The sequence below is a fragment of the Dicentrarchus labrax genome, unplaced genomic scaffold (assembly GCF_905237075.1).
Source record: "Dicentrarchus labrax unplaced genomic scaffold, dlabrax2021, whole genome shotgun sequence".
NCBI lineage: Eukaryota > Metazoa > Chordata > Actinopteri > Moronidae > Dicentrarchus > Dicentrarchus labrax.
Window position 1 is genome coordinate 21,899,508 of NW_026136714.1, and position 26,335 is coordinate 21,925,842.

The 26,335-nt window shown below is 39.3% G+C and overlaps 3 protein-coding genes across 6 annotated transcripts in view; 1 reads left to right on the plus strand and 2 right to left on the minus strand.

The window, feature by feature from the left end:
- Positions 1–623: 623 nt before the first annotated feature.
- Positions 624–4,201, minus strand: LOC127375724 (testis-expressed protein 43-like). Of its 2 annotated transcripts, none has more exons than XM_051421903.1 (4): positions 4,106–4,201; positions 3,347–3,455; positions 3,038–3,216; positions 624–2,842 (listed from the first exon to the last, which is right to left on the minus strand). In XM_051421903.1, exons 1-4 carry the CDS (start codon positions 4,138–4,140, stop codon positions 2,797–2,799), a joined length of 369 nt encoding a protein of 122 aa, XP_051277863.1. In that variant the 5' UTR covers positions 4,141–4,201; the 3' UTR covers positions 624–2,796. The 2 variants fall into 2 exon arrangements, with proteins under 2 accessions (XP_051277863.1, XP_051277864.1); XM_051421904.1 differs by having other exon boundaries at positions 3,347–3,432; positions 4,106–4,178.
- A 432-nt stretch (positions 4,202–4,633) lies between these two features.
- On the minus strand, positions 4,634–19,784 carry LOC127375723 (GRAM domain-containing protein 2B). Of its 3 annotated transcripts, none has more exons than XM_051421900.1 (14): positions 19,332–19,784; positions 13,914–14,033; positions 12,991–13,078; positions 12,450–12,519; positions 12,052–12,155; positions 10,899–10,994; positions 10,590–10,661; positions 10,198–10,287; positions 9,534–9,645; positions 9,017–9,163; positions 8,709–8,784; positions 8,146–8,250; positions 7,274–7,355; positions 4,634–5,918 (listed from the first exon to the last, which is right to left on the minus strand). In XM_051421900.1, the coding sequence occupies exons 1-14, from the start codon at positions 19,433–19,435 to the stop codon at positions 5,877–5,879; spliced, it is 1,308 nt and encodes a 435-aa protein (XP_051277860.1). In that variant the 5' UTR covers positions 19,436–19,784; the 3' UTR covers positions 4,634–5,876. The 3 variants fall into 3 exon arrangements, with proteins under 3 accessions (XP_051277860.1, XP_051277861.1, XP_051277862.1); XM_051421901.1 differs by lacking the exon at positions 19,332–19,784 and adding an exon at positions 14,964–15,207; XM_051421902.1 differs by lacking the exon at positions 19,332–19,784 and adding an exon at positions 15,079–15,205.
- Positions 19,785–22,519: 2,735 nt separating this feature from the next.
- Positions 22,520–26,335, plus strand: part of znf608 (zinc finger protein 608) — a 52,962-nt gene continuing 49,146 nt past the window's right edge. Inside the window, exon 1 of the mRNA XM_051421899.1 lies at positions 22,520–23,525. Within this exon, the coding sequence (XP_051277859.1) occupies positions 22,566–23,525 (960 nt within the window). The 5' untranslated portion in view covers positions 22,520–22,565. The remainder of the gene's footprint in view (positions 23,526–26,335) is intronic.

A 26,335-nucleotide genomic window follows, 5' to 3' on the forward strand; every position in this document is an offset into this window, starting at 1 on the left:
AAGAAATGACAGATCGGTATCCATTACGCACCAAACATTGGCACGCGTCCTGGCGCATCCAAGTCGAGAGGAAGAGACACAAATGACACTTAAAAAGATGAGAGAGCAATAGTGATTTTATCCAATAAAGTTTAGATAATACTGGAAAATGAATTTGTATATTTTGTTTAACTGTTAAGGCGAAGTGAACCAAACCTGTTTACGAACTGTCATTTTCCAAAAGCGAAAGAAACGTCATAAAACAGTAAAACCTTGTATATAACCATCATAATATTACTTTAAACCAAAGTTTAAAGTGTGTGTGTGTGTGTGTGTGTGTGTGTGTGTGTGTGTGTGTGTGTGTGTGTGTGTGTGTGTGTGTTAGCATAAAACAAAGAGATTTGTCATCACTGCTGGTGACACACTGAGACATCTACATAGAGGCCTAGATTCGCACGCAGGGAGGCGAAGAGAGAGAGAGAGAGAGAGAGTATGTGTGTGTGTGTGTGTGTGTGTGTGTGTGTGTGTGTGTGTGTGTGTGTGTGTGTGTGTGTGTGTGATCATTAGCATAGGAAACAAGAGTTGCTTTCTCTGTCAAAGTGCTTGATGCTGAAGCCAAACACTGGACAATAAATACAAGGACAGAATGGAACCAGTTTAACTTTATTCAACTTAAAGATTAAATTTTGTGAGTCAGAGGCTTCTTAATTTGACAGTGTTATAATAAAGTATAAAATGGAGTCCTGAGCGTGTCTCTTTAGTAATCATAAACTTTCACAGTTTTACCCTAATCATTTGTCCTCATTATTTTCTCATGGGACACTTCGGGCCTACACTTTATATGAAACAAACATTTTAAAACACATAAACTGATTTTAAAATGATAAACTTCACCTGGCAACAGCAAGTTGTTCCAATAAGATTAAGGAAACGCTGAGGCAGCTCTTGGGGCCATGTTGTCCATCAGATTGTTAAAATAATCCTGACTTTAGAGAATATTAAAACTGAATCTGAAGTGATATATTTAAGACCTAATACTCTGACCCACCAGGTGCTCTGTGGTGGTGAAGCTACATCTGTAAGTTACATTTACAAACACTGACTCCCTGTGGTGAACATAAGAACTGCAGGAACAGACTGTGAGTGTAATCAAATGGACATGTAGACATAGGACATAGAAATAGGTTATATATAAGCAAAAATAAATGGATAAAAATAATGAACTAAGGTAGTAACATGGGAATGTCACTCAGCTTGCACTGCATTATATTTATACATTTATACAGGTGAATGAAGGCGTGAGGTAAACACAGATATGCAAGAAGAAAAGGGACATGCAGGGACTCTGAAACCTGCATAAATAATTTGAAAAGACTTTCCAACAAATCAGAAACCAGTATTTTCAGCAGCAAATTATTAGTATTCAAGCTTTTATACTCCTTTCCTGTATTAGTTTTTTTCTCTCTCAAAATTCTTAAGAAAGTGTATCTGTACATTTATCTCTTTGTGGCCTCACAGTGTGTCATTATAAAGTCCCCCTCCACTCAAAAATGTGTTTTTCTTCTTGTTCCTACAGTGTGATGTCTGATCTTCCCTGTGCAGAAAGGCTATCAATTGAGGGATCACAAATAGTTTGGAAGTTCATCCTGGTGCAGTGTACAACTTTTACAGTTGGATGTAGAAACTTGAAGCCTCCAGCGCACATCCACTGAGAATGGACTTTACAGTGTAGTAAAAGACATGTTGTGTCCAGCAGGATAACTTTGCTGCCTGGTTCTTCTTTTTATATAAGCCGTATGTGTTCCTCTGGCATTTTTCTACATTTTTCTCAACTTTTTTTTTTCTATTTATTTGGTGATCATTCTGGCTGTGTTACAGCTTGTGGCATGAATTTTTGCTTTTTTTCCCATAAATATCTTAAACAACTTCAAACTTGCTCAAAAGTACCAGACATTAAATCATTTTCAGGATTTTAACCCTTTAATTACCTGTTTAATTATTTGAATTATTCATTATTTATTACCAAAAAAAGAAACACAAAAATTAATTATTTTCCTAATAAATAGTAGGGGGATGGAGCTTTGGTGGTGATTAGAGTCTTGGATATGTCAAAGATTAGCAACAAAATTGATTTGATTGCATTAGTATTTTTTATGTAGTGCCAGATACTCCCTTTGGACACCTTCATGGCTAAAAATGCCTCATTGACTTCCATTAAAACCACATTTTTTAATCTCCCTGCCATGTCAGCATTTAATTTTGAAGAAAAATAGTGATATTTGACATTTTTACTTTATTCCACCAGAGTCAAGCATTTCCTATTGTAGGCTGATGAATGAAATTCTTGTATTTTTGCCAGTTATATTATGGAGCCATGTGACTACCCCAAGAGTTTGTGTGTGTGTGTGTGTGTGTGTGTGTGTGTGTGTGTGTGTGTGTGTGTGTGTGTGTGTGTGTGTGTTAAGTTTAGTTCAGCTCATTTCCAGAAATCCTGAATATTATTTAATATTTGGTAGTTTTGAGCAAGTTTGAAGTTGTTTAAGAGATTTATGAAAAAAAGCAGAAAAAAACCTTGATGTATGATGATTTAATAGCAGTTTTTTGTGTGTGTACATTTTTGCCACAAAGGTGGCCATAGGGAAATTTGAGGAGGGCACAAGGATTCAAATGGGACTAATCCACCTTTTCCTTGCTGAACTAAATGACTAATTTCTCACTTTTAGTATCTGTATTGGTATCCACCCAAACTATATTAAATGTACAGCTGTGACGAGAACCACAAGCAGACAGATTAATTAGAATTTATGTGATGGGTCTTCAGGTTCGGTAGAGCTGCCTGGTCGTCACCACAGAGCTGTTGTACCTGCAGAGAAACAGAATGACAAGATGTGATGTTATCACTTCCACAAGTGAGAAGTGACCAATATTTCATTTTATTTATGACTCATTTGTTATGTCCCACAGCCTTCAGCAAATCATCAAACATTTTAGTTTAAAGCATACAAACTTGACTTTTCTTGATTCCCGTCACAGCCTGAATGCAGCAGAGGTGTTTTACCTGGAGAAGTGGGAGGTGTGATGAGCTGTCAGTCCTGTCTGGCTGAGCGGAGTAGAAGAAGAGGAGGATGAAGAGGTGGAGTGGTGTGTGGAGTCCTGATTGTGGCAGAGACGCTCCCGACCACAAAAACACAAAGACTCCTCAAGTGGAACCACAGGGATCCCTGCCAGAGCTGCGTTCTGACACACACACACACACACACACACACACACACACACACACACACACGCACACACACACACACACACACTGTGACTCTGACTGAAGAGTTTGCAATGAGATGTGTTTGTTTCCTTCCCTGGTATCTACCTTCATGAGGAGCCTCTGGTTCTTCATGTCCTGTTTCCATGGCATCACATACAGTTTGGGGATCATGGGATGTCGTGCTGAGAACACTGGGATATGGGAGCAGGATCGCCTCGGAGTGAATTTGAGAAGATAGTTACTTTACTTCTCAGGTACTGTGGACCACTGAGTCCAACAAATCTCTTATCATCTCTTTTTTTATTAAAGTCATTTCAGGCTCAGATTAGTTTCAGTGCAGAACTTTAAGGTTGCTTTTCGTCAGCACTGAGAAGATGAAATGAGGACCACGGCAAAATGAGGGAAATGATCGACAAATAGTAATGACAGGTGATATTATCAGTCCATTAAAATTAAATGGGTTAAGCTCACCTCTTTTCCAACATATTCTTTACTCTCCAAACATTTTTATTTTTGAGATTTGCTCCTTAAAAGGAGGTATTGGAGATTTCTAACTAAGCTCCAGACAGACCCTGATGGAGAAGAGTAGCTCATTTTTCCTGATGGAAGATCACATTACCCCTCATTGTGTGCGCTTCTCAAAACCAGAAATTGAGATTTCACTGCTGTGTTATAGTAATCAAATACAATCAAATTGTACATTTAGTTAATGGTAAAATTTGGTATTTTTTTAACTTGAGCGAAAAACAACCAACAGATAAAAACAACGGAGTAAAACATTTCATATCACATCTGAATGAATTATTAATTTGGTTTTGACCTTGGCAGTTCATTCTTCAGTATAAAATTCAGAAGATTACTCACTCATGTTGGTGAGAGCTCCCTGCAGCAGCAGCCATGTTTGTTGACTGTCAGGGTCGCCCTAGAAACCTCCCAGTGCATGGTGGGTAGTGGGTAGGATTACAAGAAGAGACTTTGGGAATGAATCAGTGAACTGTTGGTTAACAGTGGTCTAATTTAGATTCTCCTGGATGTGATTGGCTGAAGAATAAGATTTTTAGGTGAGTAAATAGCAACAGATCAAAGAATTTCTTCCCATATTTGTCTGTACTGCAAAAAAGAGCATGTGAGTTGTTAAAGAGTTAAAGAGTTCCATAAGGAAGGGGCATGCACAGATTTAATGAAAGGGTCACCTCTAACATATGCAGCTTTTGTGTCAGGGTCATGTTGACAACCCGGTACTACACGTTCTCACTCTGTGGTCAAGTTAATAATAACTTGAGTAATAAATATGCAACTTCCAGTTAGACTTTTAAAATGAAAGGTTGACAGCACTTAAACAGGGAATGTGGCAAATACAATATATGTAAGAGAAAAGAAAAAGCAGAAACATAACAGCAAAATAAAACTTTATTTCAAAATAGAACTTCATTCCCCAACAGAGGAAAATAAAATGATTAAATCTGTGTATAGACCCTCTGTGTATAATTCCCTATATTGACAGATCACAGTCATTCCTGTAACAGTCTATTATGTAAATCTCTGTTATGAATCATAATAAGCTTAATGATGTTTACACACGCGGTTACGGCTGCATGTCAAGTTGTTCAGCTGATGCATCAATACATACAGTTAGTTTAACCAAAGGTTCTGTGTTAACAGTATCGGAGGTTTAAAGCCACCATGTAACAAGAAGCCTCAGGTCACTGAAGTGGAAAAGAGCTGTTGGGCCCCATAAAGGCAGAGGCAGCAGCTGCTACATTGCACTGTAGGTTTTATGCATTTCTAGCTTACATCAGAAAATGACAGCTTTAAGGTAGCATGAGATAAACCCAGTCAGGGGTTGTGAAGTATCTACAAAAGCAGCTCCAGCCAGGCCAATGAAAGCTGAAGTCCAGAGCTGGTTGTCAGTCCTACATGTCATCATGCAAACACATTTCTGTGTTTGCTATTTCAGTCGGCTGAGAGAACATCAATGGGATCAGTCTAACAAGGCAAAAGTCAGAAGATAAATGCACCGCTGAGAACACAGCCTTGATCTAGTCAGTTGCACAGTACTGTAAACATAGGCCTGAGTGAATTGGCCGAAAAACATCCAAACTTTCACTTCATTAAAAGTTAATACAGCAACAGTAGCTGAGAAAAAAGATTTTGTTCAACAGAGAGAAAAATATAATAAGCAATATCACTGCCTTCCAAAACTATTCTCGTGAAATGTCAGACCCTTTAAAATACTACTGTTTCTGTTACATTTGCATCAAGCAAATGCAACACTATTACAATACTATTGTATTTAACCAGGAGGTTTGATTTCTAATCAGCTGATGAAACGTGAACCACAGGTTGGCCTGTAATTGCAGTTACAAGAGCTACTTAACAAAAAAAGCTTCTTAAAAAATGTTTGTCTTACTGCAGTAGTGTGCCAGTATACAATGACATCACCGCTGGGTGTGGTTACAGCTGCAGTGAAAACAGTATTTAAAGTGCTTGTGCGTATCATAATTTCCAAGCCCTTTATGTTAGTTACATCTCAGTATTGTCAGGTTGTAACATCCACTATAATAAACTATATATTTACAGTGAATTTACAGAACTGTATACAGCTTTCATCTTAATATACTGGTTTCCAGTACATTCACGCAGCTTCATCCAGCAGCCTCTGCAGGTTCTTCTGCACCTAGAAGAACAGACATTGTGTTTAACTCTTTGTTGTAAGACATGATGCTCAAATGCACATTAATGTACTACAGTTTACTAAGACTATTTACTACTAGTCACATTTCCACAGAGTCACAGCTCCTGTAATCTTGTATCATGTTTCACTGCTTGCAGAGCTTTTTAGTGTCCACTAAGGAGGAAAGAGATCATGTTATTTCCTAAAAACTACAGTACATCTATCCTGGTTATCTAGGTTTTTCTGGTTCAGATTGTCCCTACTAGCCTATATCTCTGCAAGTAAGCTTGTTAGCTAGCCTGCTGACCTTTTCTTTTCTAGAGAATTAATTCAGCGTTTTGGTCGATATACTTATGCTTCCTTTCCAAGAGTGAGCTGAGAAGACTTATACCAATCTCATTCTAGAGCTATTTGCCTCCCAGCACTGGAGCTGGGAGATAACCTAGCTTAGCATAAAGGAATATGTTGTATATCTTTGTTTGTCAGGTTGAAGTAGATTTCTGACTGGTAAGTAAGTTTAGTCACATTTGGTAACATTTTACATAAACAAATCTTTGCATTTCCAATTGATCAAGAACCATTTTATAATATATAATATTTGCAACAGGATACAGTAGATCTAGAAATGGACTAGACAATTACAGTTGACAATTTTAGTGTTTTTGCTGATGAGACTGCACTTTATTTTCCCAATGTTCAACATAAATGTGGCTGCTGTTTGTAACGAAACGGGTGCCCGCCTGTTAATGTTGCTCAGACACATTAAGTGCAGACTTATGGATGAGAAACAAGCTCTTCTTACAGATGACGTCCACGCTTCTCTTTGACTGACTATAAATGTTTGATTAACAGTGACAAGTGTCTGGTTACACTTTGCTCTTTGGAAACTTAAAGCTGTCCTCTTCTGTTTCTGACACAATGTGTGGTTTCACATGTTGATAAAGGGATGCCGTGGAGGGGAAACCATCCTTAACACTAGGTTACCAAGTGACTACTTATCTTTTTTCCTGGACAAATGAGAAGTCAGTGGCACTATAGTGAGCACCAACCAACATTTACATACAATGAATGCTTGGGTAGTTGAGGAGAAACTGATGTATTGTCACCTCTGTGATATGGTGTAAGATATTTTAGTCTTATTCACAGAGTACTAATGCTGCCTATTGACACAGCCAACATACAGAGGGCGCTGTTTACATGGTGTTGCATTATGTTGTATGTATGGAAGTTTGGCAATAAAATGCTCTCTAAAGAATGGCAGTCTGTGTTTCATCCCAGGCAACTGTTGATGTTTCATAAAATTACTCATAAACTAACAAGAATTTATGGGATTGGAAGACACAGATAGACAGACTGACCTTCTCAAGCTTCATCAGGTTGATGGTCAGTAGTTCAGAGAAAAGATCTGTGTTCACGTCGCTCCCCCGCAGAAAGTCATTTCTATGAAAACACACAATGGAGGACATGAGTTCTTATATATCTTCAGAAAAGATTCAGACGCTTCCGTAAACATCCAGAATGAATAAAAGAAAGAGCTAAATCATATAATTTAATCTGTAATACTGCACTGTATGTGTTACTGTGGTTTAGGTGAGAACCAAAAAGATGTGACTCCATGCTGCTTTTTGCACTGATTAAAACATCAGATCTCAGTCACTTTAAAAATAAACAAAAACAAACCTGTTGCTTCTCTCTACTATGGCTGTAGTGTCAACAGAGTATGAATATCAATATTTTGTTATATGTTAGATTTATAACTATTTTCATTTATTATTCTGTTATTATTTCTTATGTTAAATTGGAACTTCTGGGTTCTCTTCCTGAAATAATAAAACCACATTCAAAGTCCTGTTCACATTTGTGATCTCAGAAATAACAAATACATTTTTTTTTTAGAAAGCCTGATGAAAGAACTGCTGAATGAGAGAAGCTAGTGGGACAGATGTAAGACAGGATGTGATATCATGACTTCAGCTGTCACTGATGTATAAAGTAATACATTTATGTTCAAGGTTATTAATCTGAATGCAGGGGTTCCTGTTCAACCTTGCACTGTTCCTGTGTGGGATTAATAAAGTTAATCTTATTTCAGTCTAAAGGCTGGCAGGTAAGGTGTTTCAACAAGTAGGAAACCATTAGTAATATTATTTATCCATCTCTTCCAAATCAGTTTGTATGAAGTTTTTCAAGTTCCATTTTCCCAGGTTTTCCAGGCTGAGTGTGAACTCACTCTTGGTGGGTGAAGTCGCTGACGGAGCCAAGCGTCGTCAGTCTCTGCTCCAAGGAAACGATCTTGAAGGCCAGGTAACAGGAAGACAAGACCAGGAAACACACTCTAAGAAAACACACACACCATAATTAAATGAAGGAAGGATTGTTGAACTGATGAAAAGATGCAGTGGATGAAAAATTAATTAACTTAATGAAGTAAATAAATGAATGAGGGAGCATGTTAATGAATGCATTATTAGATTAATACATAGAAATAGTTCATCAACAAGGACTTAATGTGCAACATTGTTAATGAATAATTCAATCAATAAATGAAGATTGAATACACAGTTGGATGACAGATTAATAAATACATGATGAATCACTGAATTTATTATGAATATAGGTGAATGAATATATTTATGAATGGATGAATGAATGGGTATTAAATGATGAACTGACTGATGAAGTAAGAGACTGAATGACTGAATGGAAGAATCAAATAAATTAATAAATAAATTAATTTAGGAAGAATTGAATGAATGAATGAATGAATGTATGAATGAATGGTTGTAAACTCACAGAAACAGGTAGACAAACAGCACAGTGTTGAGAGAAACTGGTTTCAGAGTTCTGCTGTCAATCACCAGCTCAGAGCCTGGAAATAGAAAGAAAACAAGATGTGTTAATGACATACATGTTTTTTATTGATGGGTTGTTTATTCAGCACCAACAGTCCCAACAGGGAGGAAAATTAACTTTATAATCTGAAAATAATAAACCATATGGGGTAATAAAAACATCTGGAGCCTGCAAATTCAGAGTATTGTCTCTGTGTTAGAGGCAGGTGGAGAGTGGCAGACTGACTGCAGACAGGACAGTATTCATACCAGCGTGGTGTGCGTCATGCTGCTTGTTGTCTGGGCTCAGCTGTTTTTGATGCTGGTTCTTCGCTTTGTGCTGATGGTCTGGATGTTCAGGAGGAGCTGCACCTTCTGTGTTCTTCAACACATCCAGAAATGGAGGAACAGGGAACTCTGCAGCATTGAAAGGTCAGGAAGCAGGGGAAGAAATCGAAAGACTTTTAACTTAAAAGGGCTCAGCCTGACTTTGACCTTTATTCTGCTGAAGTGTCCTTGAAAAAAAGGCTTTCTTTTGGAATTGCCATCTATCTTTCATACTCAGATAGGCCCTGGAAAACCTCCTAGCCACAAGTTGCAGCTGATAAATTAACTCCACCGTGGAATAAGACACAATGGTCAACTTTTTCTTTTTCCTCCTTATTGTTTAACAGTGGATCTTTTCCTTAGGTACACTGTGAAAACAGGCTACTCCACTACAAATGAGTTCATCATTTGTAGTGTATGACTGCTACACTGCTGATAAATAGTTGGTTGGTTGTGGTACCTGCTATCTTCTCATAGTCAGGGGTCTGGGAGTCAGAGCTGCTGCTTTCCTCCAACTCCTGCCTCCGCTGTCTCACTGCTCCGTCCAGATCGCTGAAATCACCTGGAAAACTCTTCACAGGCACGCAGAAAATATGTTACATAGTTGGTGAGTCACTTATTTTATTGAGCACTTGAAATCCAATTTTTAGTATTCTTGATGAGATGAGATAACTGACACCTGAAAACAGCTTTGGGTTGTATATAAAACAAGAAGCCCCTTAATATACAAAACTATACACAAAAATATAACAATATGGCACACCTGAACAGTTTGCAGTTAGTTTTTGGAATGCTATTATTCTCCGCCCCATCTGCCACCTACCCTCAGTGGCTTCTTTCTGTCCACATTTCAAGATACATTTCTGCATGAGTCAGTTTTGCTAGCATTTTACAACAACAGCTCCCATGAGTCTTAGGTCATTGGTATGCCTTATGCATTTAGCCTTGTGTAAGCTGAATGGGATGTAGCAGAAAAGATAAAAAATGTTTCAGACTCATAAGGAAGGATGTTGTAAAAGTGCTGTTTTTGTTATGTAGGCAACACAACAAAGTGAATGTCTCACTTATATATATAATCAGTACTACACATAGTAGTGGTTCTGGTGAGTATGTGTCTGACCTACCAGAGGAAAGCGAGGCGATAGAGGTGACCTCTGACCTCTGAAGCTGTTCTCAGCTGAGGAGGGGACGGGGCTGCTGCATGGACTCTTCTCCTGTACATATTAGACATAATAAGTTTCTATGCTCAAATTCCCACTAATTTTCACTTTTGAATCACCCAATTTAAATTAGTGTTGCTATTAAAAAAAAAGAAAAACAGACAAAGGTAATAAGAAAAGCACCAAGTTTAAACATCATTGCCATGTATCTCTGAGTTTATTTGCTTGCGTTTGATAAAACAACAAAAATAATTTTATTTTAAAATTAACAAATCCATGAAAATAGTTAAAATGTGCATTTAATAGGTTTTCTACCTGTGACATTCTAACAGGGACATGTGGGAGGTCTGTCTTACCTCCAGATGGAGACAGACGGACATCAAGATCTTGTAGGTGTTGTCTCTGGACAGGAAGGACACGAAGACATACTGCAATAAAAAACACAACAGTTTTGTTTCCGGGGTTGTGACACAGAAAAACAGTTAAGCCCTGGGAGGTTTGCTGTGTTGTTATATGGGACAAAACAGCTCTGAAGACTGGTAAAGCTGTCAGAAAACAAAGGCAAATAACTCAGGTAATTTTTTTGTTCTTAAAGGAAGAATTCACAACAACATTTCAGAGTGAAGTGTCCATGTGTGAGCAATGAGATCATGTTGATTTCTCACCCTGTCATTGGCGGTTGCGATCACCAGAGCATTTGGCACCAGGATGGCAGTTTTGGTTTTCTTGATGTGAGTGACGGATATCACTGGGATGGCAATCTGAGATGGACAAACAGCAGGATGAACAGTTCAGCCCTGCAAGGACTAGTTTACTCTCTGTTGGGACAGTATCACTCATCCTGTGGGAAGCAGTGGTCACACTGTTATAAACACTCTGAAACCTCATCAGTGAAATAAATCATATCAGATGATTCAAATAGTGTTTCAGCAGAGAAACACTTCTTCATGTAGCATTGTAGACTAATAAAACTCTTGGTATTAGGATAAAATGCTTCATTATGATTAAAGGCCTGACCACACCACTATTTACAAGAACCAACTACATTTCAAGTGAAGAAAACACACACTTATGTGTAGTTCTTGTGGTTCAACTTTTGGTGAACTTTGACACATCAAGGTTGCCCATAGAGTTGTATGGGTACAGGAGGCTTTGTAATGAGAAAATACTTCAACAACCAGCTGCTCACCCCACCTCAAAACTTTGCTGACTCTTTGCAGTGCTGACCTTTAATAGGATGACCTTGCTTTGCTTGAATAGAAACTCAGTATGTAGCAAGGTATTTAGTCATGAGACATGAGTTGATACAAATACATTGTCTGATTGAACTGCGTTAACTTGGCTCTCATAAAAGAGATTGCTAGAACTCAAAAGACTTGATAGTAAAGTAAAGCTACTAAAATGACGTAAAAAAATGTCTTTTCCTTACTGCACATCAGTAACTTATTCTTTGTTACTTGTTCTGAAGTGTCAGCTGGATAATATACAAAGTGTGTTTTGATAAAACTGAATGTTTCTTTTGATCTGTGCTTTTCTGTGAAGTGACTCCAGCTGAATGTTAATAATTTAAGCCAACATCAAATCAAACCTGCAGCTGTTGGCACCTCACTGTATTCACCAGAAAGACGTGATAACACTCAGCCTTCAGAAAACACAGACAATCTTTAACACTGTGATGTCTCTGTTTGAGACGCTGACATGAGGACTCTGTACCAAGCACCTTAGGGACAGAAAACTTTTCCATGTTGTAGCTCGATGTTCACGACGCTCAAAATAACAGTTCTTTGTGGTAAGAGTAAACTGCCCCAGTTAAAGTACCTTTGTGTCTTTGCCAAACACCTTGGAGTGGAAGCAGATCCAGTGGTCAGAGACAAACATTCGTCCCTGGTAAAGGATGTCTTTCTGCAGAGCACAGGTGTAACCTGACAAAAAGGTAAATAGCATCATAGTTCAGTGGAAAAAAAGATAGAAATGATGAATACAGTATTGACATTAAAACAATTCAGATCTATCAGATAGACCTTTTCAATCAAAAAAGATTTAAAAAAAGACAAGGTTACATGAACCCAAATGATTTACATATAGCCAGACAGACAAATGTGAACCTATCCTTTAAATCATTATCTAGTGTTTAAGGTATCAAATGTTCCACTATTATCTAATCCCTCATTCAGTATTTAAGGTGGAGCGGATAGTTGTGATCATTAAAGACTTACTCTGTCTGAGCTGTTCCTCTTTGCTGATTTCCTTAAATATTTTATGGTACTGACAGTTGCTCTTTGAAAGCTGAAACACAACACACACACACAACACACACACACACACACACACACACACACACACACACACACACACACACACACACACACACAGAGTTAGACACAGAGTTAGAAACATGCTCACATAGACATTAATGATACTTGCATATGCATGGGAAAATAAACACATTGGTAAACTGCCCAGTGTGAATATTAATTATAATTGAGGAGTTGCAGAAACAGCTTAGACTCAGCAGATACTAGGTTTTGGATGCCTAGATATTTTTCTGCACTGACATTGTTAGGTTTAGGCTTATATGTCATGGCATTATGATCATAAGTCACATATCAATTAAAGTAAAGGGTTGATAGACAAGTTATATTTAATAACAACCATGCAGCAGAAATGTTATCTGATATTACTCAGATGGAAAAACAACGCTGTAATGTTTATAGGTGTAATAAAATATGTATCAGGGTTTACTTAATGAATGCTCACCTGGCTGTAGTGAGACTTCTTTCTCTCTATCTTGGGGTTTGAGTCTGTCTGGACCTGAGTCAGCAGGGAGTGGTCGAAGGTCTTTGACCTGAAGACAAAATCAGGACAGACAGAAAAGAATTAACTTATACATCTGATACAACATCAAAGTAACAGTTACACCTTACGTGTCTGCTTGCCTGTGACCCTTGGTACTCTAATTCAAATATATTTGATAACACTATGTATTATAGGTCATCAAGTAAAAGTACATAAATGAAATGTAATAGATATTATATAACGTAAAACAATGAAAACATAAAGCACATCAGAGATCTTTATATGTTAACGGCAGTAAAATCAGGTCAAAAACTGAGATTAAATCTCATTAAAGATTTTTAAAGCTGCATTAATCAATTTGTGGCCACTAGGTGGTGGAAAAACATCAACACATGCTGACAGATATTTACACATTCAGCAATAAACAGATGATGAACTGGTTAGTTTAAGTCCAATATTCCCTTTATAGGTCTTGTTTGGTTTCCACCAACTCCTGAAAACAATGTTACAATGACCAGGAAAAATACTTTTTGTTCTCTCTCAGGCTGCATTACTGATGGATGTTAACACTTGTTTTTCACTTGATGCCTTAATTATTGACCAGCGTAAGCATGAGGCAGCGCTATATATCCGACAGTGGATAAGCAGATCATTAAGATGCGACTCTTGTTTGATTGTTACTTGCTCACATGCTGTACGTGTAGCATTTTACTGAAAATGTATGGATTCGTCCACAAAGTTGGTATGAATGAGTGAGTGCTGTTAGTACAGTCAGTAAACACACCAGACGTAAGGGGTTTTAAAGCCACGATAGTAGCCCTTTGTGTTTAGAAGGGAACTGTCTTGTTTAGTTAAGAAAATTATATTAAAAAACTGTTGTTTACCTGACTAATGCTGGTTTCCTTCTGCCTGAGAGCTCCTGTTGGTCCGGATCAACAGCCTGCAGAGACTCGCTGACCATCCTCTCATATCTCTGCCGCTCCTCCACATTTTCTACATCTGAACTACAGAGAGCAAGAAAATAACAAAATTATACAAATGCTTCATTTAGCAGCAACAGGAGCAGCTAAAGAGTAGATTAAGAACCAATTTACGTACACGGAGGAAAACATTCTCCACTTAATGCAAATCAGACAGAATCAAAGTCACAAGAAATCAACTTAATCTTGTTAACAGCATGGCATTTTACATCAACATCAACCAACATTGTTTTGTTTTTTATATTTAAATTTTAAAAAATCTACAAATATTTGTGAGAACCCTGACTGCATATTAAATGTCCCCACATAATCTTAATGTTGAGAAACTTTATAAAGACATACAGTAATGCAAATAAATATTAGGGTCTTTATTAGAGTCTGACTCACACTGGATTGGCTGGTACTAATATAGATATTTGAGAGTTCAAAAATCCAGTAACAGACAGATATTCATTCTATTACCTAAACTTAGTGACATGTCTGGAGTCTAACTTTAAAATGAACTTGTAAAGTGCTCTCTGGTGGACACTACGACTACAACTATGTAATGGACATTAGTTTAGACTATAGTTTATAAATGACCATAAATATATGTTTGACATATCTGTACTTTAACAGTGTATACACAGACAAGACAAGAATAATATTATCTTGGTTAAACTAATAGCTGGTCGGACTCTAGTTGCAACAATTATTTTCATTATTGATAGAAAAACACCTTTGATATGACCAACGGTCCAAAATGAAATATATATCCAGTTTACAATGATATATGACAGAGGCACTGACAGAGGTATAACTACTGCTATAACAACTACTACGTGAATACATTTTACAACTGATGCCAGCATGCAAACACTACTTCTACTACTACAACTAATACCAGTGTCTCCAGTATATTGCTTCATAATGTATATGTCTTCTCTTTGACCCTGTTTGCAGTCACACACTCACTGATAATCCCTTTCCTCACGCTTTGCAGTTCCTCTGTTACACTTCCTGGCATCTTCCTGCGATGTATGCTGGTTCACACACTGTTCTGTCATCACGCTCAACAGTATCTACCGACCTAACACCCGTCTGTCCTGCTGTCCTGTCCGTTTGTCTGCTGCCGTGAGAACTGAGAGGTGAACTGACCCTGCAGCCTGAGCCTCTGTTCCTTCACCTGCCTGTGGGAGTGTCTGCTGGGCCTCCTCGTCTCACATGTCACAGCCAATCAGACGGCAGGACAGGGTTGCGTGTGTGTGTGTGTGTGTGTGTGTGTGTGTGTGTGTGTGTGTGTGTGTGTGTGTGTGTGTGTGTGTGTGTGCGTGAGAGCATTTAAACCTTTGATCAGTGACATTTTACCCAGCTTTGTCTGAAGAGTAAAGTTTCATTTTTGCTGTCTTCTATGTTGCTGTACACTTTTATTTACATAAAATCTTGGCAGACAGAAAAAGTTGAGGCATTTGGTGTCAGTGGGAACATGGTGTTTTCCCATGCGACTCTTTCTGGCTCAGTTTACATGGGAACATGTCTTCTTTCTTTTTTACTTCCAGGGCTGCACAAACAGAATGAAATCTGATCAGTCCCCCTTTGTTGATATGTTTTGTCATTTATTTAATTTTTACTGGATGTATCAATGCAGGACAGGAGGGTCAGGTAGAAAAAACACCTGTGATATCACTTTACACTGACTACAGTCACTACAATAACAGTCCAGTGAATTCATGCTTTCTTCACATGGACACTGTGAGATTGTGTTTTCAATAGGTAAGACATTAATATGATGTGTCTGAAGTTTGTGTTACAGGGAGAAGGCCTCCACTCTGACACACAAATCTGGCAGTTATTTATTGGTTATTCCAGTAAGATTGTAATACATCAAGTTTCACGCTTTTATTTTGGAGATAAGAGAGAAACAGCCGCTCTACAAGACAGGGCTTCACAGTTGCTGATTGTTGATACTGTCCTTTAGTCAAGAAGTTATTGGTTCTGGGGCACTAAACAGTTGCCTGCTTTGCCTGGTTGGTAATACAGCCTTGGGTCACGTCCCATTTCTTGCTACTATGTGGTTACCTCAGTTTCTGATAATTTACTCACTTTCTGTACTACTTTATCAGGCCTGATTGAGTGGAATTCCAGTGGTGTATGCAAGGGCTCCAGCAGGCTTGCAGATACCTCCTGGTGGTTGTGGGTGCACACTACCCATTAAAATAATATCCGTTATCAATGATCTGAAGAGCCGTAGCAGTACACATAATGTATGGCGCTATTATTCACTCTGGAGCAAAGTGAAACAAATACATTGCAAAGAATCTAAATAACTGTTGACTATATGAAGAAGTTACATTTTCCCCGCAGACGTTTAGTTCCTGTTTAAATTCAGCCTGAATGAGGATATATGATCTGCCTATTATCCTGCTTCTGTGTGTGTGTGTGTGTGTGTTTGTGTGAGTGAGTGTGCGTGTGTAATCTGAGCTGACTGATATCATCTGTGGGTCACTGGGCCACAATGACAAGTTTAGTTATGAAGCTTTTCTCTCTGTGTTTATATGTCAATCTCTCGTTCTTTCTCTGTCTCTCTATTTCAGCTTTCATTCCCTGACTCAGTGTTATTGTATTGTATTGTATTACTTTATTTATTATTTATTTATTACACACATACTGCACACATTCAACAGGCACATAAACACAAAGTAAAATACAAATATTTACACATACACAATCACACGTCTGTGCTTGTAACCTGCTTTCCTGGCCTGCAAGTCAAACTTTAAAGGAACAGTTCAGTATTTTGGTAATACGCTACAGGGAACTTTTATTTTGTGTCGATGTTGGCAGCCCCTGTGGACAAAGGCAGTTGTGTTTCCACCGCCTTGTATAGTACAAATCTTGAGCTGGCTAGTGTGTGCATTTGTTTTTGGAAGCATGTGTAGATACATACTATTTTTCTTTTTTAAACACAGCTGTTTGTAGAATGCATAGTGAAGAGGTAATGTAAAACCTGTCTTAATTCCCTCCACCCGAAAAAAAGGTTGACTTGTGTTTTCACCCGTGCTCTGTCACTGTCCCTTTTTTTTATAACCACAAAATATAAAATCAAAAATGAAATTCTCCTCCTGCGTCCTTTTAACTGGCTGACATACAGAATCAGTGCGAAACTTTGCCTGGGAAAATGTAAACATAGACTCTTCTGGTCTGCATGCAGTAAATTGCAAATAGGTAAATCATGATATTTCATGTCTAGTATGTTATTCTAGTTTACATAAAGACTGGAGGCACAGGTCAACTGACTTGTAAAAATACAAAACCACTAAAGCTTTGTATCTTCAACTCATTGTAAAAACAACAGTTTATAGTTTTTATGGGATTTCTGTGCTGGAGACTATATCTTGTTGAACAGCAGTCAGGAACACAGTGACTGTTGGCAGCTTCCTGAGGTCTTTTGGTCACTAAACCCGTGTTTACCAGCGACAACTCAAAATGTTGAACTATTTGTCTAAACTAAACCAACGAACGAACAATCCTTAGCCCTTTTCTTCAAACACCCTCTCTTTCTCTCTCTCTCTCTCTCACACACACACACACACACACACACACAAACAAACACACACACACACACACACACACTGCACTTTGAAATACAAACAGTGTTGAGTTGTTTGCCAAATCTTTTCCAGAGGTCTGTCATTTTGTTCAATACTAGTTTTGTTTAATCATTGTTTTTCTCACGTTTGCTGATGAGGTTCTTTATACTCTTATTTCTTATGTACTTTTTTTTTACTGGGATACTAATGAATGTCTTGCTGTAGAACTCAATATCCCTCTTTGCTCTGTTGGTGTTTATATTACATATTTCTTTGAAATCCAGTAAATACTATTGAATGCTGCAACAGTTGGAGTTGGACAATTTAATGCCACCTGCTCTGGGAATAAAGTTGAGGAAAAGTAATTTACTTTAGTTGCTTGGATTGATTCATATTCCGATGTAGTGATATACAGTGACACAGTAATCACTGCTGCAGATTGAGTCTCATATGTTGTGCTGTGTAAACAAAGACCAGATGCCCTTTGAAACATAAACACAAACTGAATAAACTGCAGATCAGGATTTGCTGCTAAAAACATTAAACGTCAACATATTTGTCTCAGCCTTTGTCTGTCCCCCAAGTTGGAAATGGAACTGCATTATCAAATCTGTTTAACAATATTGCAAATGTATTATTACCAGGTGTCAACAGAGAATGTGTGTGTGTGTGTGTGTGTGTGTGTGTGTGTGTGTGTGTGTGTGTGTGTGTGTGAATTGGGAAATTAAAAAAAATGTTGTCTGCAAGACAGGACACGTTTCTGTCTGGTAAAGATTCTGGTAGTCACTTTCTCCTGGTAATGAATGTATTTGGCAGCATGAACAAACAGAAAACTCCTGAAGGTTAAACTGGGTTCACAGGCCACTTCTGGGGCTGATTAACTTTAGAGGATCCAGTGTAGACAGATAGAAATTTGCTCACCAGTCCACAGATCAAAGTCTGTTTCCAGATGTTGGGGATCATGCGAGGCAGCTGGATATATTGTGATATCGCGAGAATCCATCTTGCCAGCTTCAAGTTAATGTGCTTGTGTTGTTCGATCAGCATCCTATAAGGAACTACTGGCAGCTATGTGTGTGGTTTGGTGTGACAAGAGTGAAAACAACAATGGTGGAAGAGATTAGTGTAAATGCTGCTAGCATCAGTTCTATCTTTATTGAAAAAAGAGCAAAGAACGGCTCTGAAGGCTTTTCTCCATGGTAAAGATCTTTGCGCTCTCCTCCCTACTGACTTCGACAAGAGTTTGAATACATCATATAGTTTGATGATCTGATTAACTGAAGCTTGTGATAGGCGGTGATAGACAGATCATCCAGTTCATACACCTGCCAGCTTCCATGAACAACTTTCTCAGATGGTTCTGTGTAACAAACCCTCTGATGTGTCAGGTTTTCTGTTCTGATGCATATGTGAAAAATGTTGGACAAAGCCTTTAGGGTCTCTAAAGGAAGCTGTGTAAAGTCTCATAAAGGTCCTCAAGTGATTGGTTGGTTTCTGCAGACTAATGTAGGTGCCAGATTTTGATGCGTAGTCAAAAGTCAAGATAAATGTCTGGTCCTCAATTGTAAGACCGATCTCACAAATGTAATTTCCAGAAAAAAACCTCACAAGAAGTGGGTATTCAGCATGGAGAGACATAGCCAAAGAAAACAGCTTCACCTATAAAACCCCCCAAATTTTTATTTGGTTTTTTTTTTTTTTTTTTAGGGAAAAAGGACATTACTATTATAACAAAAAGTTAATGTTTTCTCACCGGTGAAGATGATGTCCAGTTGTGTGGCAGCCAGCACAGGAAGGTTTGGACATTGTGTTCTTCCTTTTAAATCGAAACAAGTCGTCTGGGCTGTAGTTCTCCATTGCAGCGACGGACTCACTGGCTGATACTTTGACTGATAAACTGCGTATCACCCTAATTTACTGTGGCATGTGACACATTTGGATTTGGATAAACCCTGCCGTATTCTCCCAGGTAGTTCAGCAGTCCTTGTTACATTGTTTTGGATTATTTTGTTCCTATTTTTTCCCTCAATATATACTGCAGGACGGATTTGTGGTCACAAATGACACACCTCCTCGACCCCCGAAAAATAAACATTATCTTACTGTGTGTGACTGGCTGTACGGTGTGCAATATATTGTAGACATATCGCTGAACCCTCTTCTCTTCCAGCCCCAGAGCTCTTATCGGTGACTCTGGTCAATGATAGATAGATATGCTGACTGTGTTTTGTACTTTCACTGCAAAACATTTCTTTACAGTTTAAAGGAGGATTTTTGCTGAGTTTCATCTTTGTGCATCCAGTACAGAGTCAGGTCCAGGACATGTTTTTTGATGATTCCACATGATACTGGTTCCTGATGTCATTATCTTAAATTATGCTTCAAGGTGTGCAAATATAAAGTTGGCTGCAATTAAGACAATTCTTTTCAATGACAAACACCTAGGTCTGTTTGATCCATCTGTACCTGCACGACGTAGTACGCATTTGGGCTCAAAAAGGTGCCATATAAAATAATTTTAGTTTAAAACATTTCCTTAAACATTCACTATATCCTGACAGCAGTACATGACACAGATAATCTATGAAAAACAAAAGGTCTCTCTGGCCCCCCAAGTGCTCCTAATGGCATTTCCAATAATTTAATATTTGATTTGATAACAAATGCTGCTACAATTTTATCACTTTTACCACTGCTACCACTTTATCCAATCGCTTCTTATCACTTACTTAGTTTTTACTTATTTTATTTCAATTTATGCTGCTAAACTGCACGGTGCGTATTGTTGTATAATGTATATACTGTACCTACGTTAAACTTACTTGTTTTCTTGTTTTCTACTTATGTTACCTGTAAGTGCTTGCATTTTGTTGCATTTAGTTAATTGTTTGATTTATTTTATGTTAGCCTTTATTTTAATTGTATTTAATTTTATGTTAGCTTATTTTTACTCTAACCCTGTAGTACTTTACTTTACTCTGGTGATATGCCGCCCCCGGTTTGTTTGGAGTATGAGTTTAACAGGTTGCACCTTTAAAGATTAAATACTGATGAGACCTGATGACAGAGTAATGTGTCCTTTGGCAGAGAGAATAAATGAGATCCAAGCCAAAAGAGTTTATATTGGCACAAAATACTGGCTCTCAGACACTGATATATCAGTATCTGCTTTCAAAAACACACACAGGACATAATTTCCATCCTGTCAAGAGCTATTCTGAAAACCAATAACTTCCAATAAATTCCTGCATCTAATTCTTTCAAAATAAATCACTTCACAAAGAGAGTGAACTGACTCTGCTTCACAACACTGCTCAGAGCCACACACAACTAAATACTTTACTTTATGTGATGTTTAATGTCTCTATAATTTACCCAGTTTCCCCAGGAGGATTAAAGTTTAATATCCTGTCATCAAATGTCTTAATGCACTCTGTGGGCTCCTGGTGTATGTATTCTGTCACTCTTAACGGTCATTTATCTGTATTTATTCCACTTGTCCTCTAGTCCGATAAAGAATGCTTGTCTATGTTGACTGTTCAGGTTTGCAAAACACCATTTTCTCATCAGGAGGGCTTTCTTCATCGCACCAACAGTAGTAAACTGAGTGACAATAATCTGTGGATTCATGTCAGTTTATTGCTGTTTATTCTGCTTTTTAATCTGACAGAGAAGGTTTTTAGCTTGTAGATCAGAGCAGACGATTCCATATATATTATATTATACTGTGTTTTTAAATATATGTTTAATAATGTAAATAATTGGTCTTTGGACAAGTGTGTGACAGACACCTAAAGGCCTTTTTATTTCGTCTGAACATAAACTTTCAGTAATATTGATTATCATTAGAAATAAATATTATACAGTTTTATCTGGTTTAAGTGACTACTTAAGAGTAGCTTATTAAGTGACTCTGTAGTGTCTGTAGTGTAGTGGGGTAGTGACTGCCAGTGGTGTGCACAGACTTTTTGAAGGGCAGGGGCGGCTCCCAAGAGGGAACTTGAGGGCACTTTAAACAATTGGGCCACAGGGGGGGGCGACCGCTCCCCCTACCCCCCTGTGCACGCCACTGGTGACTGTGCAGTAAGCCAAAGATGTTTTATTAACATACATGAGAAATATTTGTAAAAATATACATAAATGTGTGTGTTGTGAAATAAGAAAGAATAGAATATCCCGGATAATTTCCTGAACATTATAGTTTGACCAAAAATATCATTACAAATACTGACGTCACTGATCACATTATAATAGTACTGAATTAAACCGGCCTCGCTGAATGACCTTTAGAAACAGCAAAGAGACAGATATTATAGCGCCCCCTGTGACCAATCAGTGCAGTTTTAAAGCTCCAGAAAATAGCCACTGCTGAGGTGCATTAGGACAGTAAATATCGTGGATATCCGATCACTTTCACCTGAGTTTATGTTTAAACAATAAAGCAAACGTTGTAGCGCCCCCGTGTGGCCAAACAGTGTCATCTTCTGACAGGAATCAGATTTTCTTTCTTCCAAAATCAAATTTGTGGCTTCACTGTATCCCTCTGTAGAGTATTATTACAGAACATAAACAATAAGATGACTAGAATGCATATTATAGTAGCCTATTTTATGTTTTCTTATCTGAAAACGGAAGTGTACATTTTGCAGTGTCTCTGGGATGTAGGCCTAGTGGGATTTTTTTTCAACTTTATTTTTAGTGTTTCATCATTATTTTTTTAATATGGCTATAGCCTGGAGTGTTTTTTTTTTTATTACAAATGAGGCTATATAACACCTACCGAGCACCTCTGTCTCTTTCAGAAATCCACAGCTGTCATTCAGCCTGTGTTGTAGTTTGTGATGGAGCAGGCCTGATCCAGCAGCCTATAACAGACCTGCATGTGTCCACCTATAGCTCGGTGCTCTCTGCCACACTGCGGCGGACTGACAATGACTTGAATGCTGATTATTGTGAAGATCGACAAAGGACACAAGGAAACGAGGAGATGAACCGTTTCCTGAGAGCTGGGGAGAATGGAGGGCTGCTGACGGACTGCAGGGAGCTGTCACCCAACCACACCGCCTCCTCCTCCTCCTCCTCCTCCTCCACCTCTTCCTCCTCCTCCATCTCCATCACCTCCTCCTCTTCCTCCTCCTCCAGCGCCGCTGGCTCAGCCGACAGACACGCGGCCCTGCCCTCGCTCCAGACCCGGGGACCTGTCGGCGGTGGCAGCGGCGGGTCGGAGCCGAGGAGATCCGCGCTTAAACGCAGCCGAGCCGGCCGGGAGGGACGAGAGGAACCGGAGGCGGCAGCGGCGGATCACTCAGCGGCTGCCGTCGCGGTGCGCGGCGGCGGCGAGTTGTGCGTCGGGCAGCAGCAGCAGCAGCAGCAGCAGCGTCGGGAGGCTCAAGGACGCAGCGTCGGTGGAGACGGTCTGGAGATGATTTCCGCGGTCAGCAGAGACGCGGACGGCTGCAGCGGCAGCGGCAACAACAACAACGGTGTCTCCGAGGTGACCACGGCCTCTTCTGCGAGTTGCGCCAAAGGCAAGGAGGAGAGGAAGGGAAAAAACGTGATCCGGGGCTGGAAGAGGGAGAGAGACAGGGAGAGGGACAGGGACGCCGCCGCTCCTCCTGCTCCTCCAGTCCGGACGAGGAAGGAGAAGCCCGGCGATGGCTCGTCTCCTCCTCCTTCCGTCTTCCTCCCGTCGTCCACCCTGCCCGAGCATCATCTGTGCCGCGACGGCCCCGGACACTGCCACTGCGCCGCGCCGGACTCCAGGATCATGGGAGATAATAGCAACACGAACAACGTAAACAATAACAATAATTGCGGGAGTAACGGCGGCAGCGCTGCCGGTAAAACCGCGCTGGATTGTGGAGTTAAAAGCGGCGGCGGCGCTATTGTTGTCAGGCGGCAGCATGACGACACGCCGGCGGCCAAGAAACACAGAGGAGCCGAGAAGGTAAGGAGCTTTTATTGTCTGGAGGCCAATAATAAAAACACATCAACATACAAACAAACACAGCAGCTATCACCCCACACCGGCAGCTGCTTCATCCTCCTAGTCACCAGTTCCAGGAGGAAGAATTGCGCCTTTAGAGGTGGGAAACATTAAAGGAAGAGGAGAGACATGAAATATTTTTTGATATTCAGAGCACACACAGTCAGTCAGATGCAGGTGTGAAGGCCACAAAGAAGCCTGTACAGCAGCAGACACACAGCAGGAATGTTTAAATGGATGGTTGGAGGGAGGGATGACCGCCTGCCTGCCACATGATATTTATTTCCTATTGTTGTTGCCCAGCTGGTGTCATTGTTCCCAGTCTCACTGTCTGTCTGCTGATATTTACCATGCTGATGTACAGAGATTGTCTTTTTTTTTTCTTTTGGAGGGGAGATGAAGAGAGAAGGAGGAGGAGGAGGAGGAGGAGGGAGGCAGCAGCAGTAGCAGCAGTGTGTCCTCCATCTCCATCCTCCTCCTCTTCCTCCTCCTCTTTTCGGAACCATTTAATCCAGTACTCCTTGTTTTTGCTGGAGATTAAAGGACAAACAACTATTTGAATGTGCAGCGGCAACTCAAAGCAATGACGTGAAGGAATACGAATGAGCCTCCTCTGTGAATCCTCCTGTTTTGTTGCATCTGCAAAGGCTTTGTTTGCCCATTTCATTTGGGAAAATACCCATGATGTCAAAATGAATCAGCTGTTAAGAGCCGGGGCCCAAAGTCTTTTTTTAAAATTTCAAATAAGACATAAATACTGCAGGTTGACAGGTTGGTCTGCTGAGCGTTAACAAGCCACTCTCGGGTCCATTTCCCACTCATTTACGGGTATAACAGGGATGTTGCCACTTGTGAAATCATTTCTGGGTTAAAACAAGTCATCGGCAGGAGAGACAAAGATGGAGGAAGATGGAGGGATGGGTGGAAGGGTGAAGTGGGGAAAGAGATGTTTGATAGAGAGGTAGGAATTGGACGTGACAGCAGAGGACACGGGCTGAAAGAGTCTGACAGACAGAGAAAAAAAAAGAGAAACAGATGGAGGATGTCTAGAAGGAGTTTTTTTGGTGGGGGGGGGTGTTTCTTCGTGGATGCAGGCTTAGACGAGGCAGGAAAAACCGAAAGCGTCCTCCCTGCTGCTGGCAGATGCTGCTGACAGGAGGAACGCTGGCCTGCCCCGGCTGCTTTGTTTATTTGTTGATCTGAAGGATTCCCATTTGGCGGTGAAACACACACTCGCACACACACAGACACACTCACCCTGAGCTCTGTGGTGACTGTAATTCATTCCCTGTCAGCAGTAATCTGGGCTTCACTGAAGAGTTTTAGAGTCCTGTGATGGCTGTAGGGGAGCTCAAGAGGCTTAAAACAATAAAAACTCAGATGGATTTTGACATTTAGATATAAAGATTTAAAGGTAGTCGCCTGCATTTTGTCTTTCTAAAAAACCTCAGATTGACAGTGGGATGCTTACCTGCACCTGTAGGGGTGGTTATGAACCATAGCACTCTTCGGATATCAAACGCTATATAGAACCCAAACTTGGCATTGAAAACTTGGTCAGTCAGTGTCAGAGTCTTCATCTCCATTTCCCTATCTTTGATCAGATGTTTCCTTTTTCTAAATGTATTTGGCTAATTTTAGACTGATATTTAAAGCAGATACATTTGAGTTCAATTTATGTAGAAAAAGTAGGATATAGATGATGATGCTTTTTGTATCAGTACCAAAACTCTAATCATAGACATGCCACTTCAAATTAAACTGCATTTAAGTACATTGAGATGTGAAAAATGCCTTTTCAGAAAGCATTTGGACACAAACATTGTGTTTATACTGAGAAGACTGTCCACCGATTTGACTTTTCCCGCTGACCTTTCTCACAACCTCCTGTGATATAAAACACTTGGGTGTAACTAATAATATTACCAATGGACATTACATTAAATAATATATTGTAAAGAAGACAAATACTGGTGTAAATCCTTTGTTCAAACATGTAAAAAATAATACTTATGCTAACATTTTACTGGCAAGAGCTTCTCGTGGTCATGTCAATGATAACTCGATCGTATAGTGAAGGAGAGGGCCTAGGTAGATGGTTGGGTTCTACAAAGTGTCTGACTTTGACCTCTGAGACCGCTGTTCTCACTCTGTTGTCTACTTACAGTCGATGTTTGTGTCTTTCCACTATGACCACAATCTCTTTCAATTTTCACCAACTAATTTTAGCTGTCTAAACCCAACAAACCCTCTCGGAAGGTACTGACAAACAATCTGTTTTGTTTGAGGACTTGTATTGACAGTTGCGGTCAAATTGAATAAGTAATAAGAATAAGACAACAAGATTAAGACTTTGAGTGAGTAGGTCAAAGTTGTTTGTTCTTTTGTTCAAATATTGGTCTAATTTATAATTTTTGTAGTTTTATTAGGGATTTTTGTAAAGCTGTTTGTGTTGCCACAATATCACATCGCTGCAGTTCAGTTTATATTTTATGTGTTAATATCCTTCAATATGGAAGAATATTATATATAATACAATAATACAATATAATGCTGATATCAGTACCGACATAATTCAGATTGTAGAAAGAAACAAGCAGGACTCCCAAAATGCCCCAAACATGTAAAATACATTTTGTTTATAAAAGACTGACTACTTGAATATATTTTTGTGAAAGAGAGTGCTTGCAAAGCCTGGACACAGTGTTATGTCTTCTGATTTCCACTGGAAATGTCTGCAAGAACAGCTCAGCTTCAGCTAATTAATTAAT

Coding starts and splice junctions, on each gene's coding strand:
- LOC127375724 (XM_051421903.1), bottom strand. CDS start 4,140: ATGGCTGCTGCTGCAGGGAGCTCTCACCAACATGA. Junction 3,456..4,105: donor GGGAGCTCTCACCAACATGA/GTGAGTAATCTT, acceptor ATTCACTCCGAG/GCGATCCTGCTCCCATATCC. Junction 3,217..3,346: donor ACCAGAGGCTCCTCATGAAG/GTAGATACCAGG, acceptor TGTGTGTGTCAG/AACGCAGCTCTGGCAGGGAT.
- LOC127375723 (XM_051421900.1), bottom strand. CDS start 19,435: ATGGAGAACTACAGCCCAGACGACTTGTTTCGATTTAAAAGGAAGAAC. Junction 10,995..12,051: donor TGTTTGGCAAAGACACAAAG/GTACTTTAACTG, acceptor TGTCCATCTCAG/ATTGCCATCCCAGTGATATC. Junction 10,288..10,589: donor CCGTCTGTCTCCATCTGGAG/GTAAGACAGACC, acceptor TAATATGTACAG/GAGAAGAGTCCATGCAGCAG.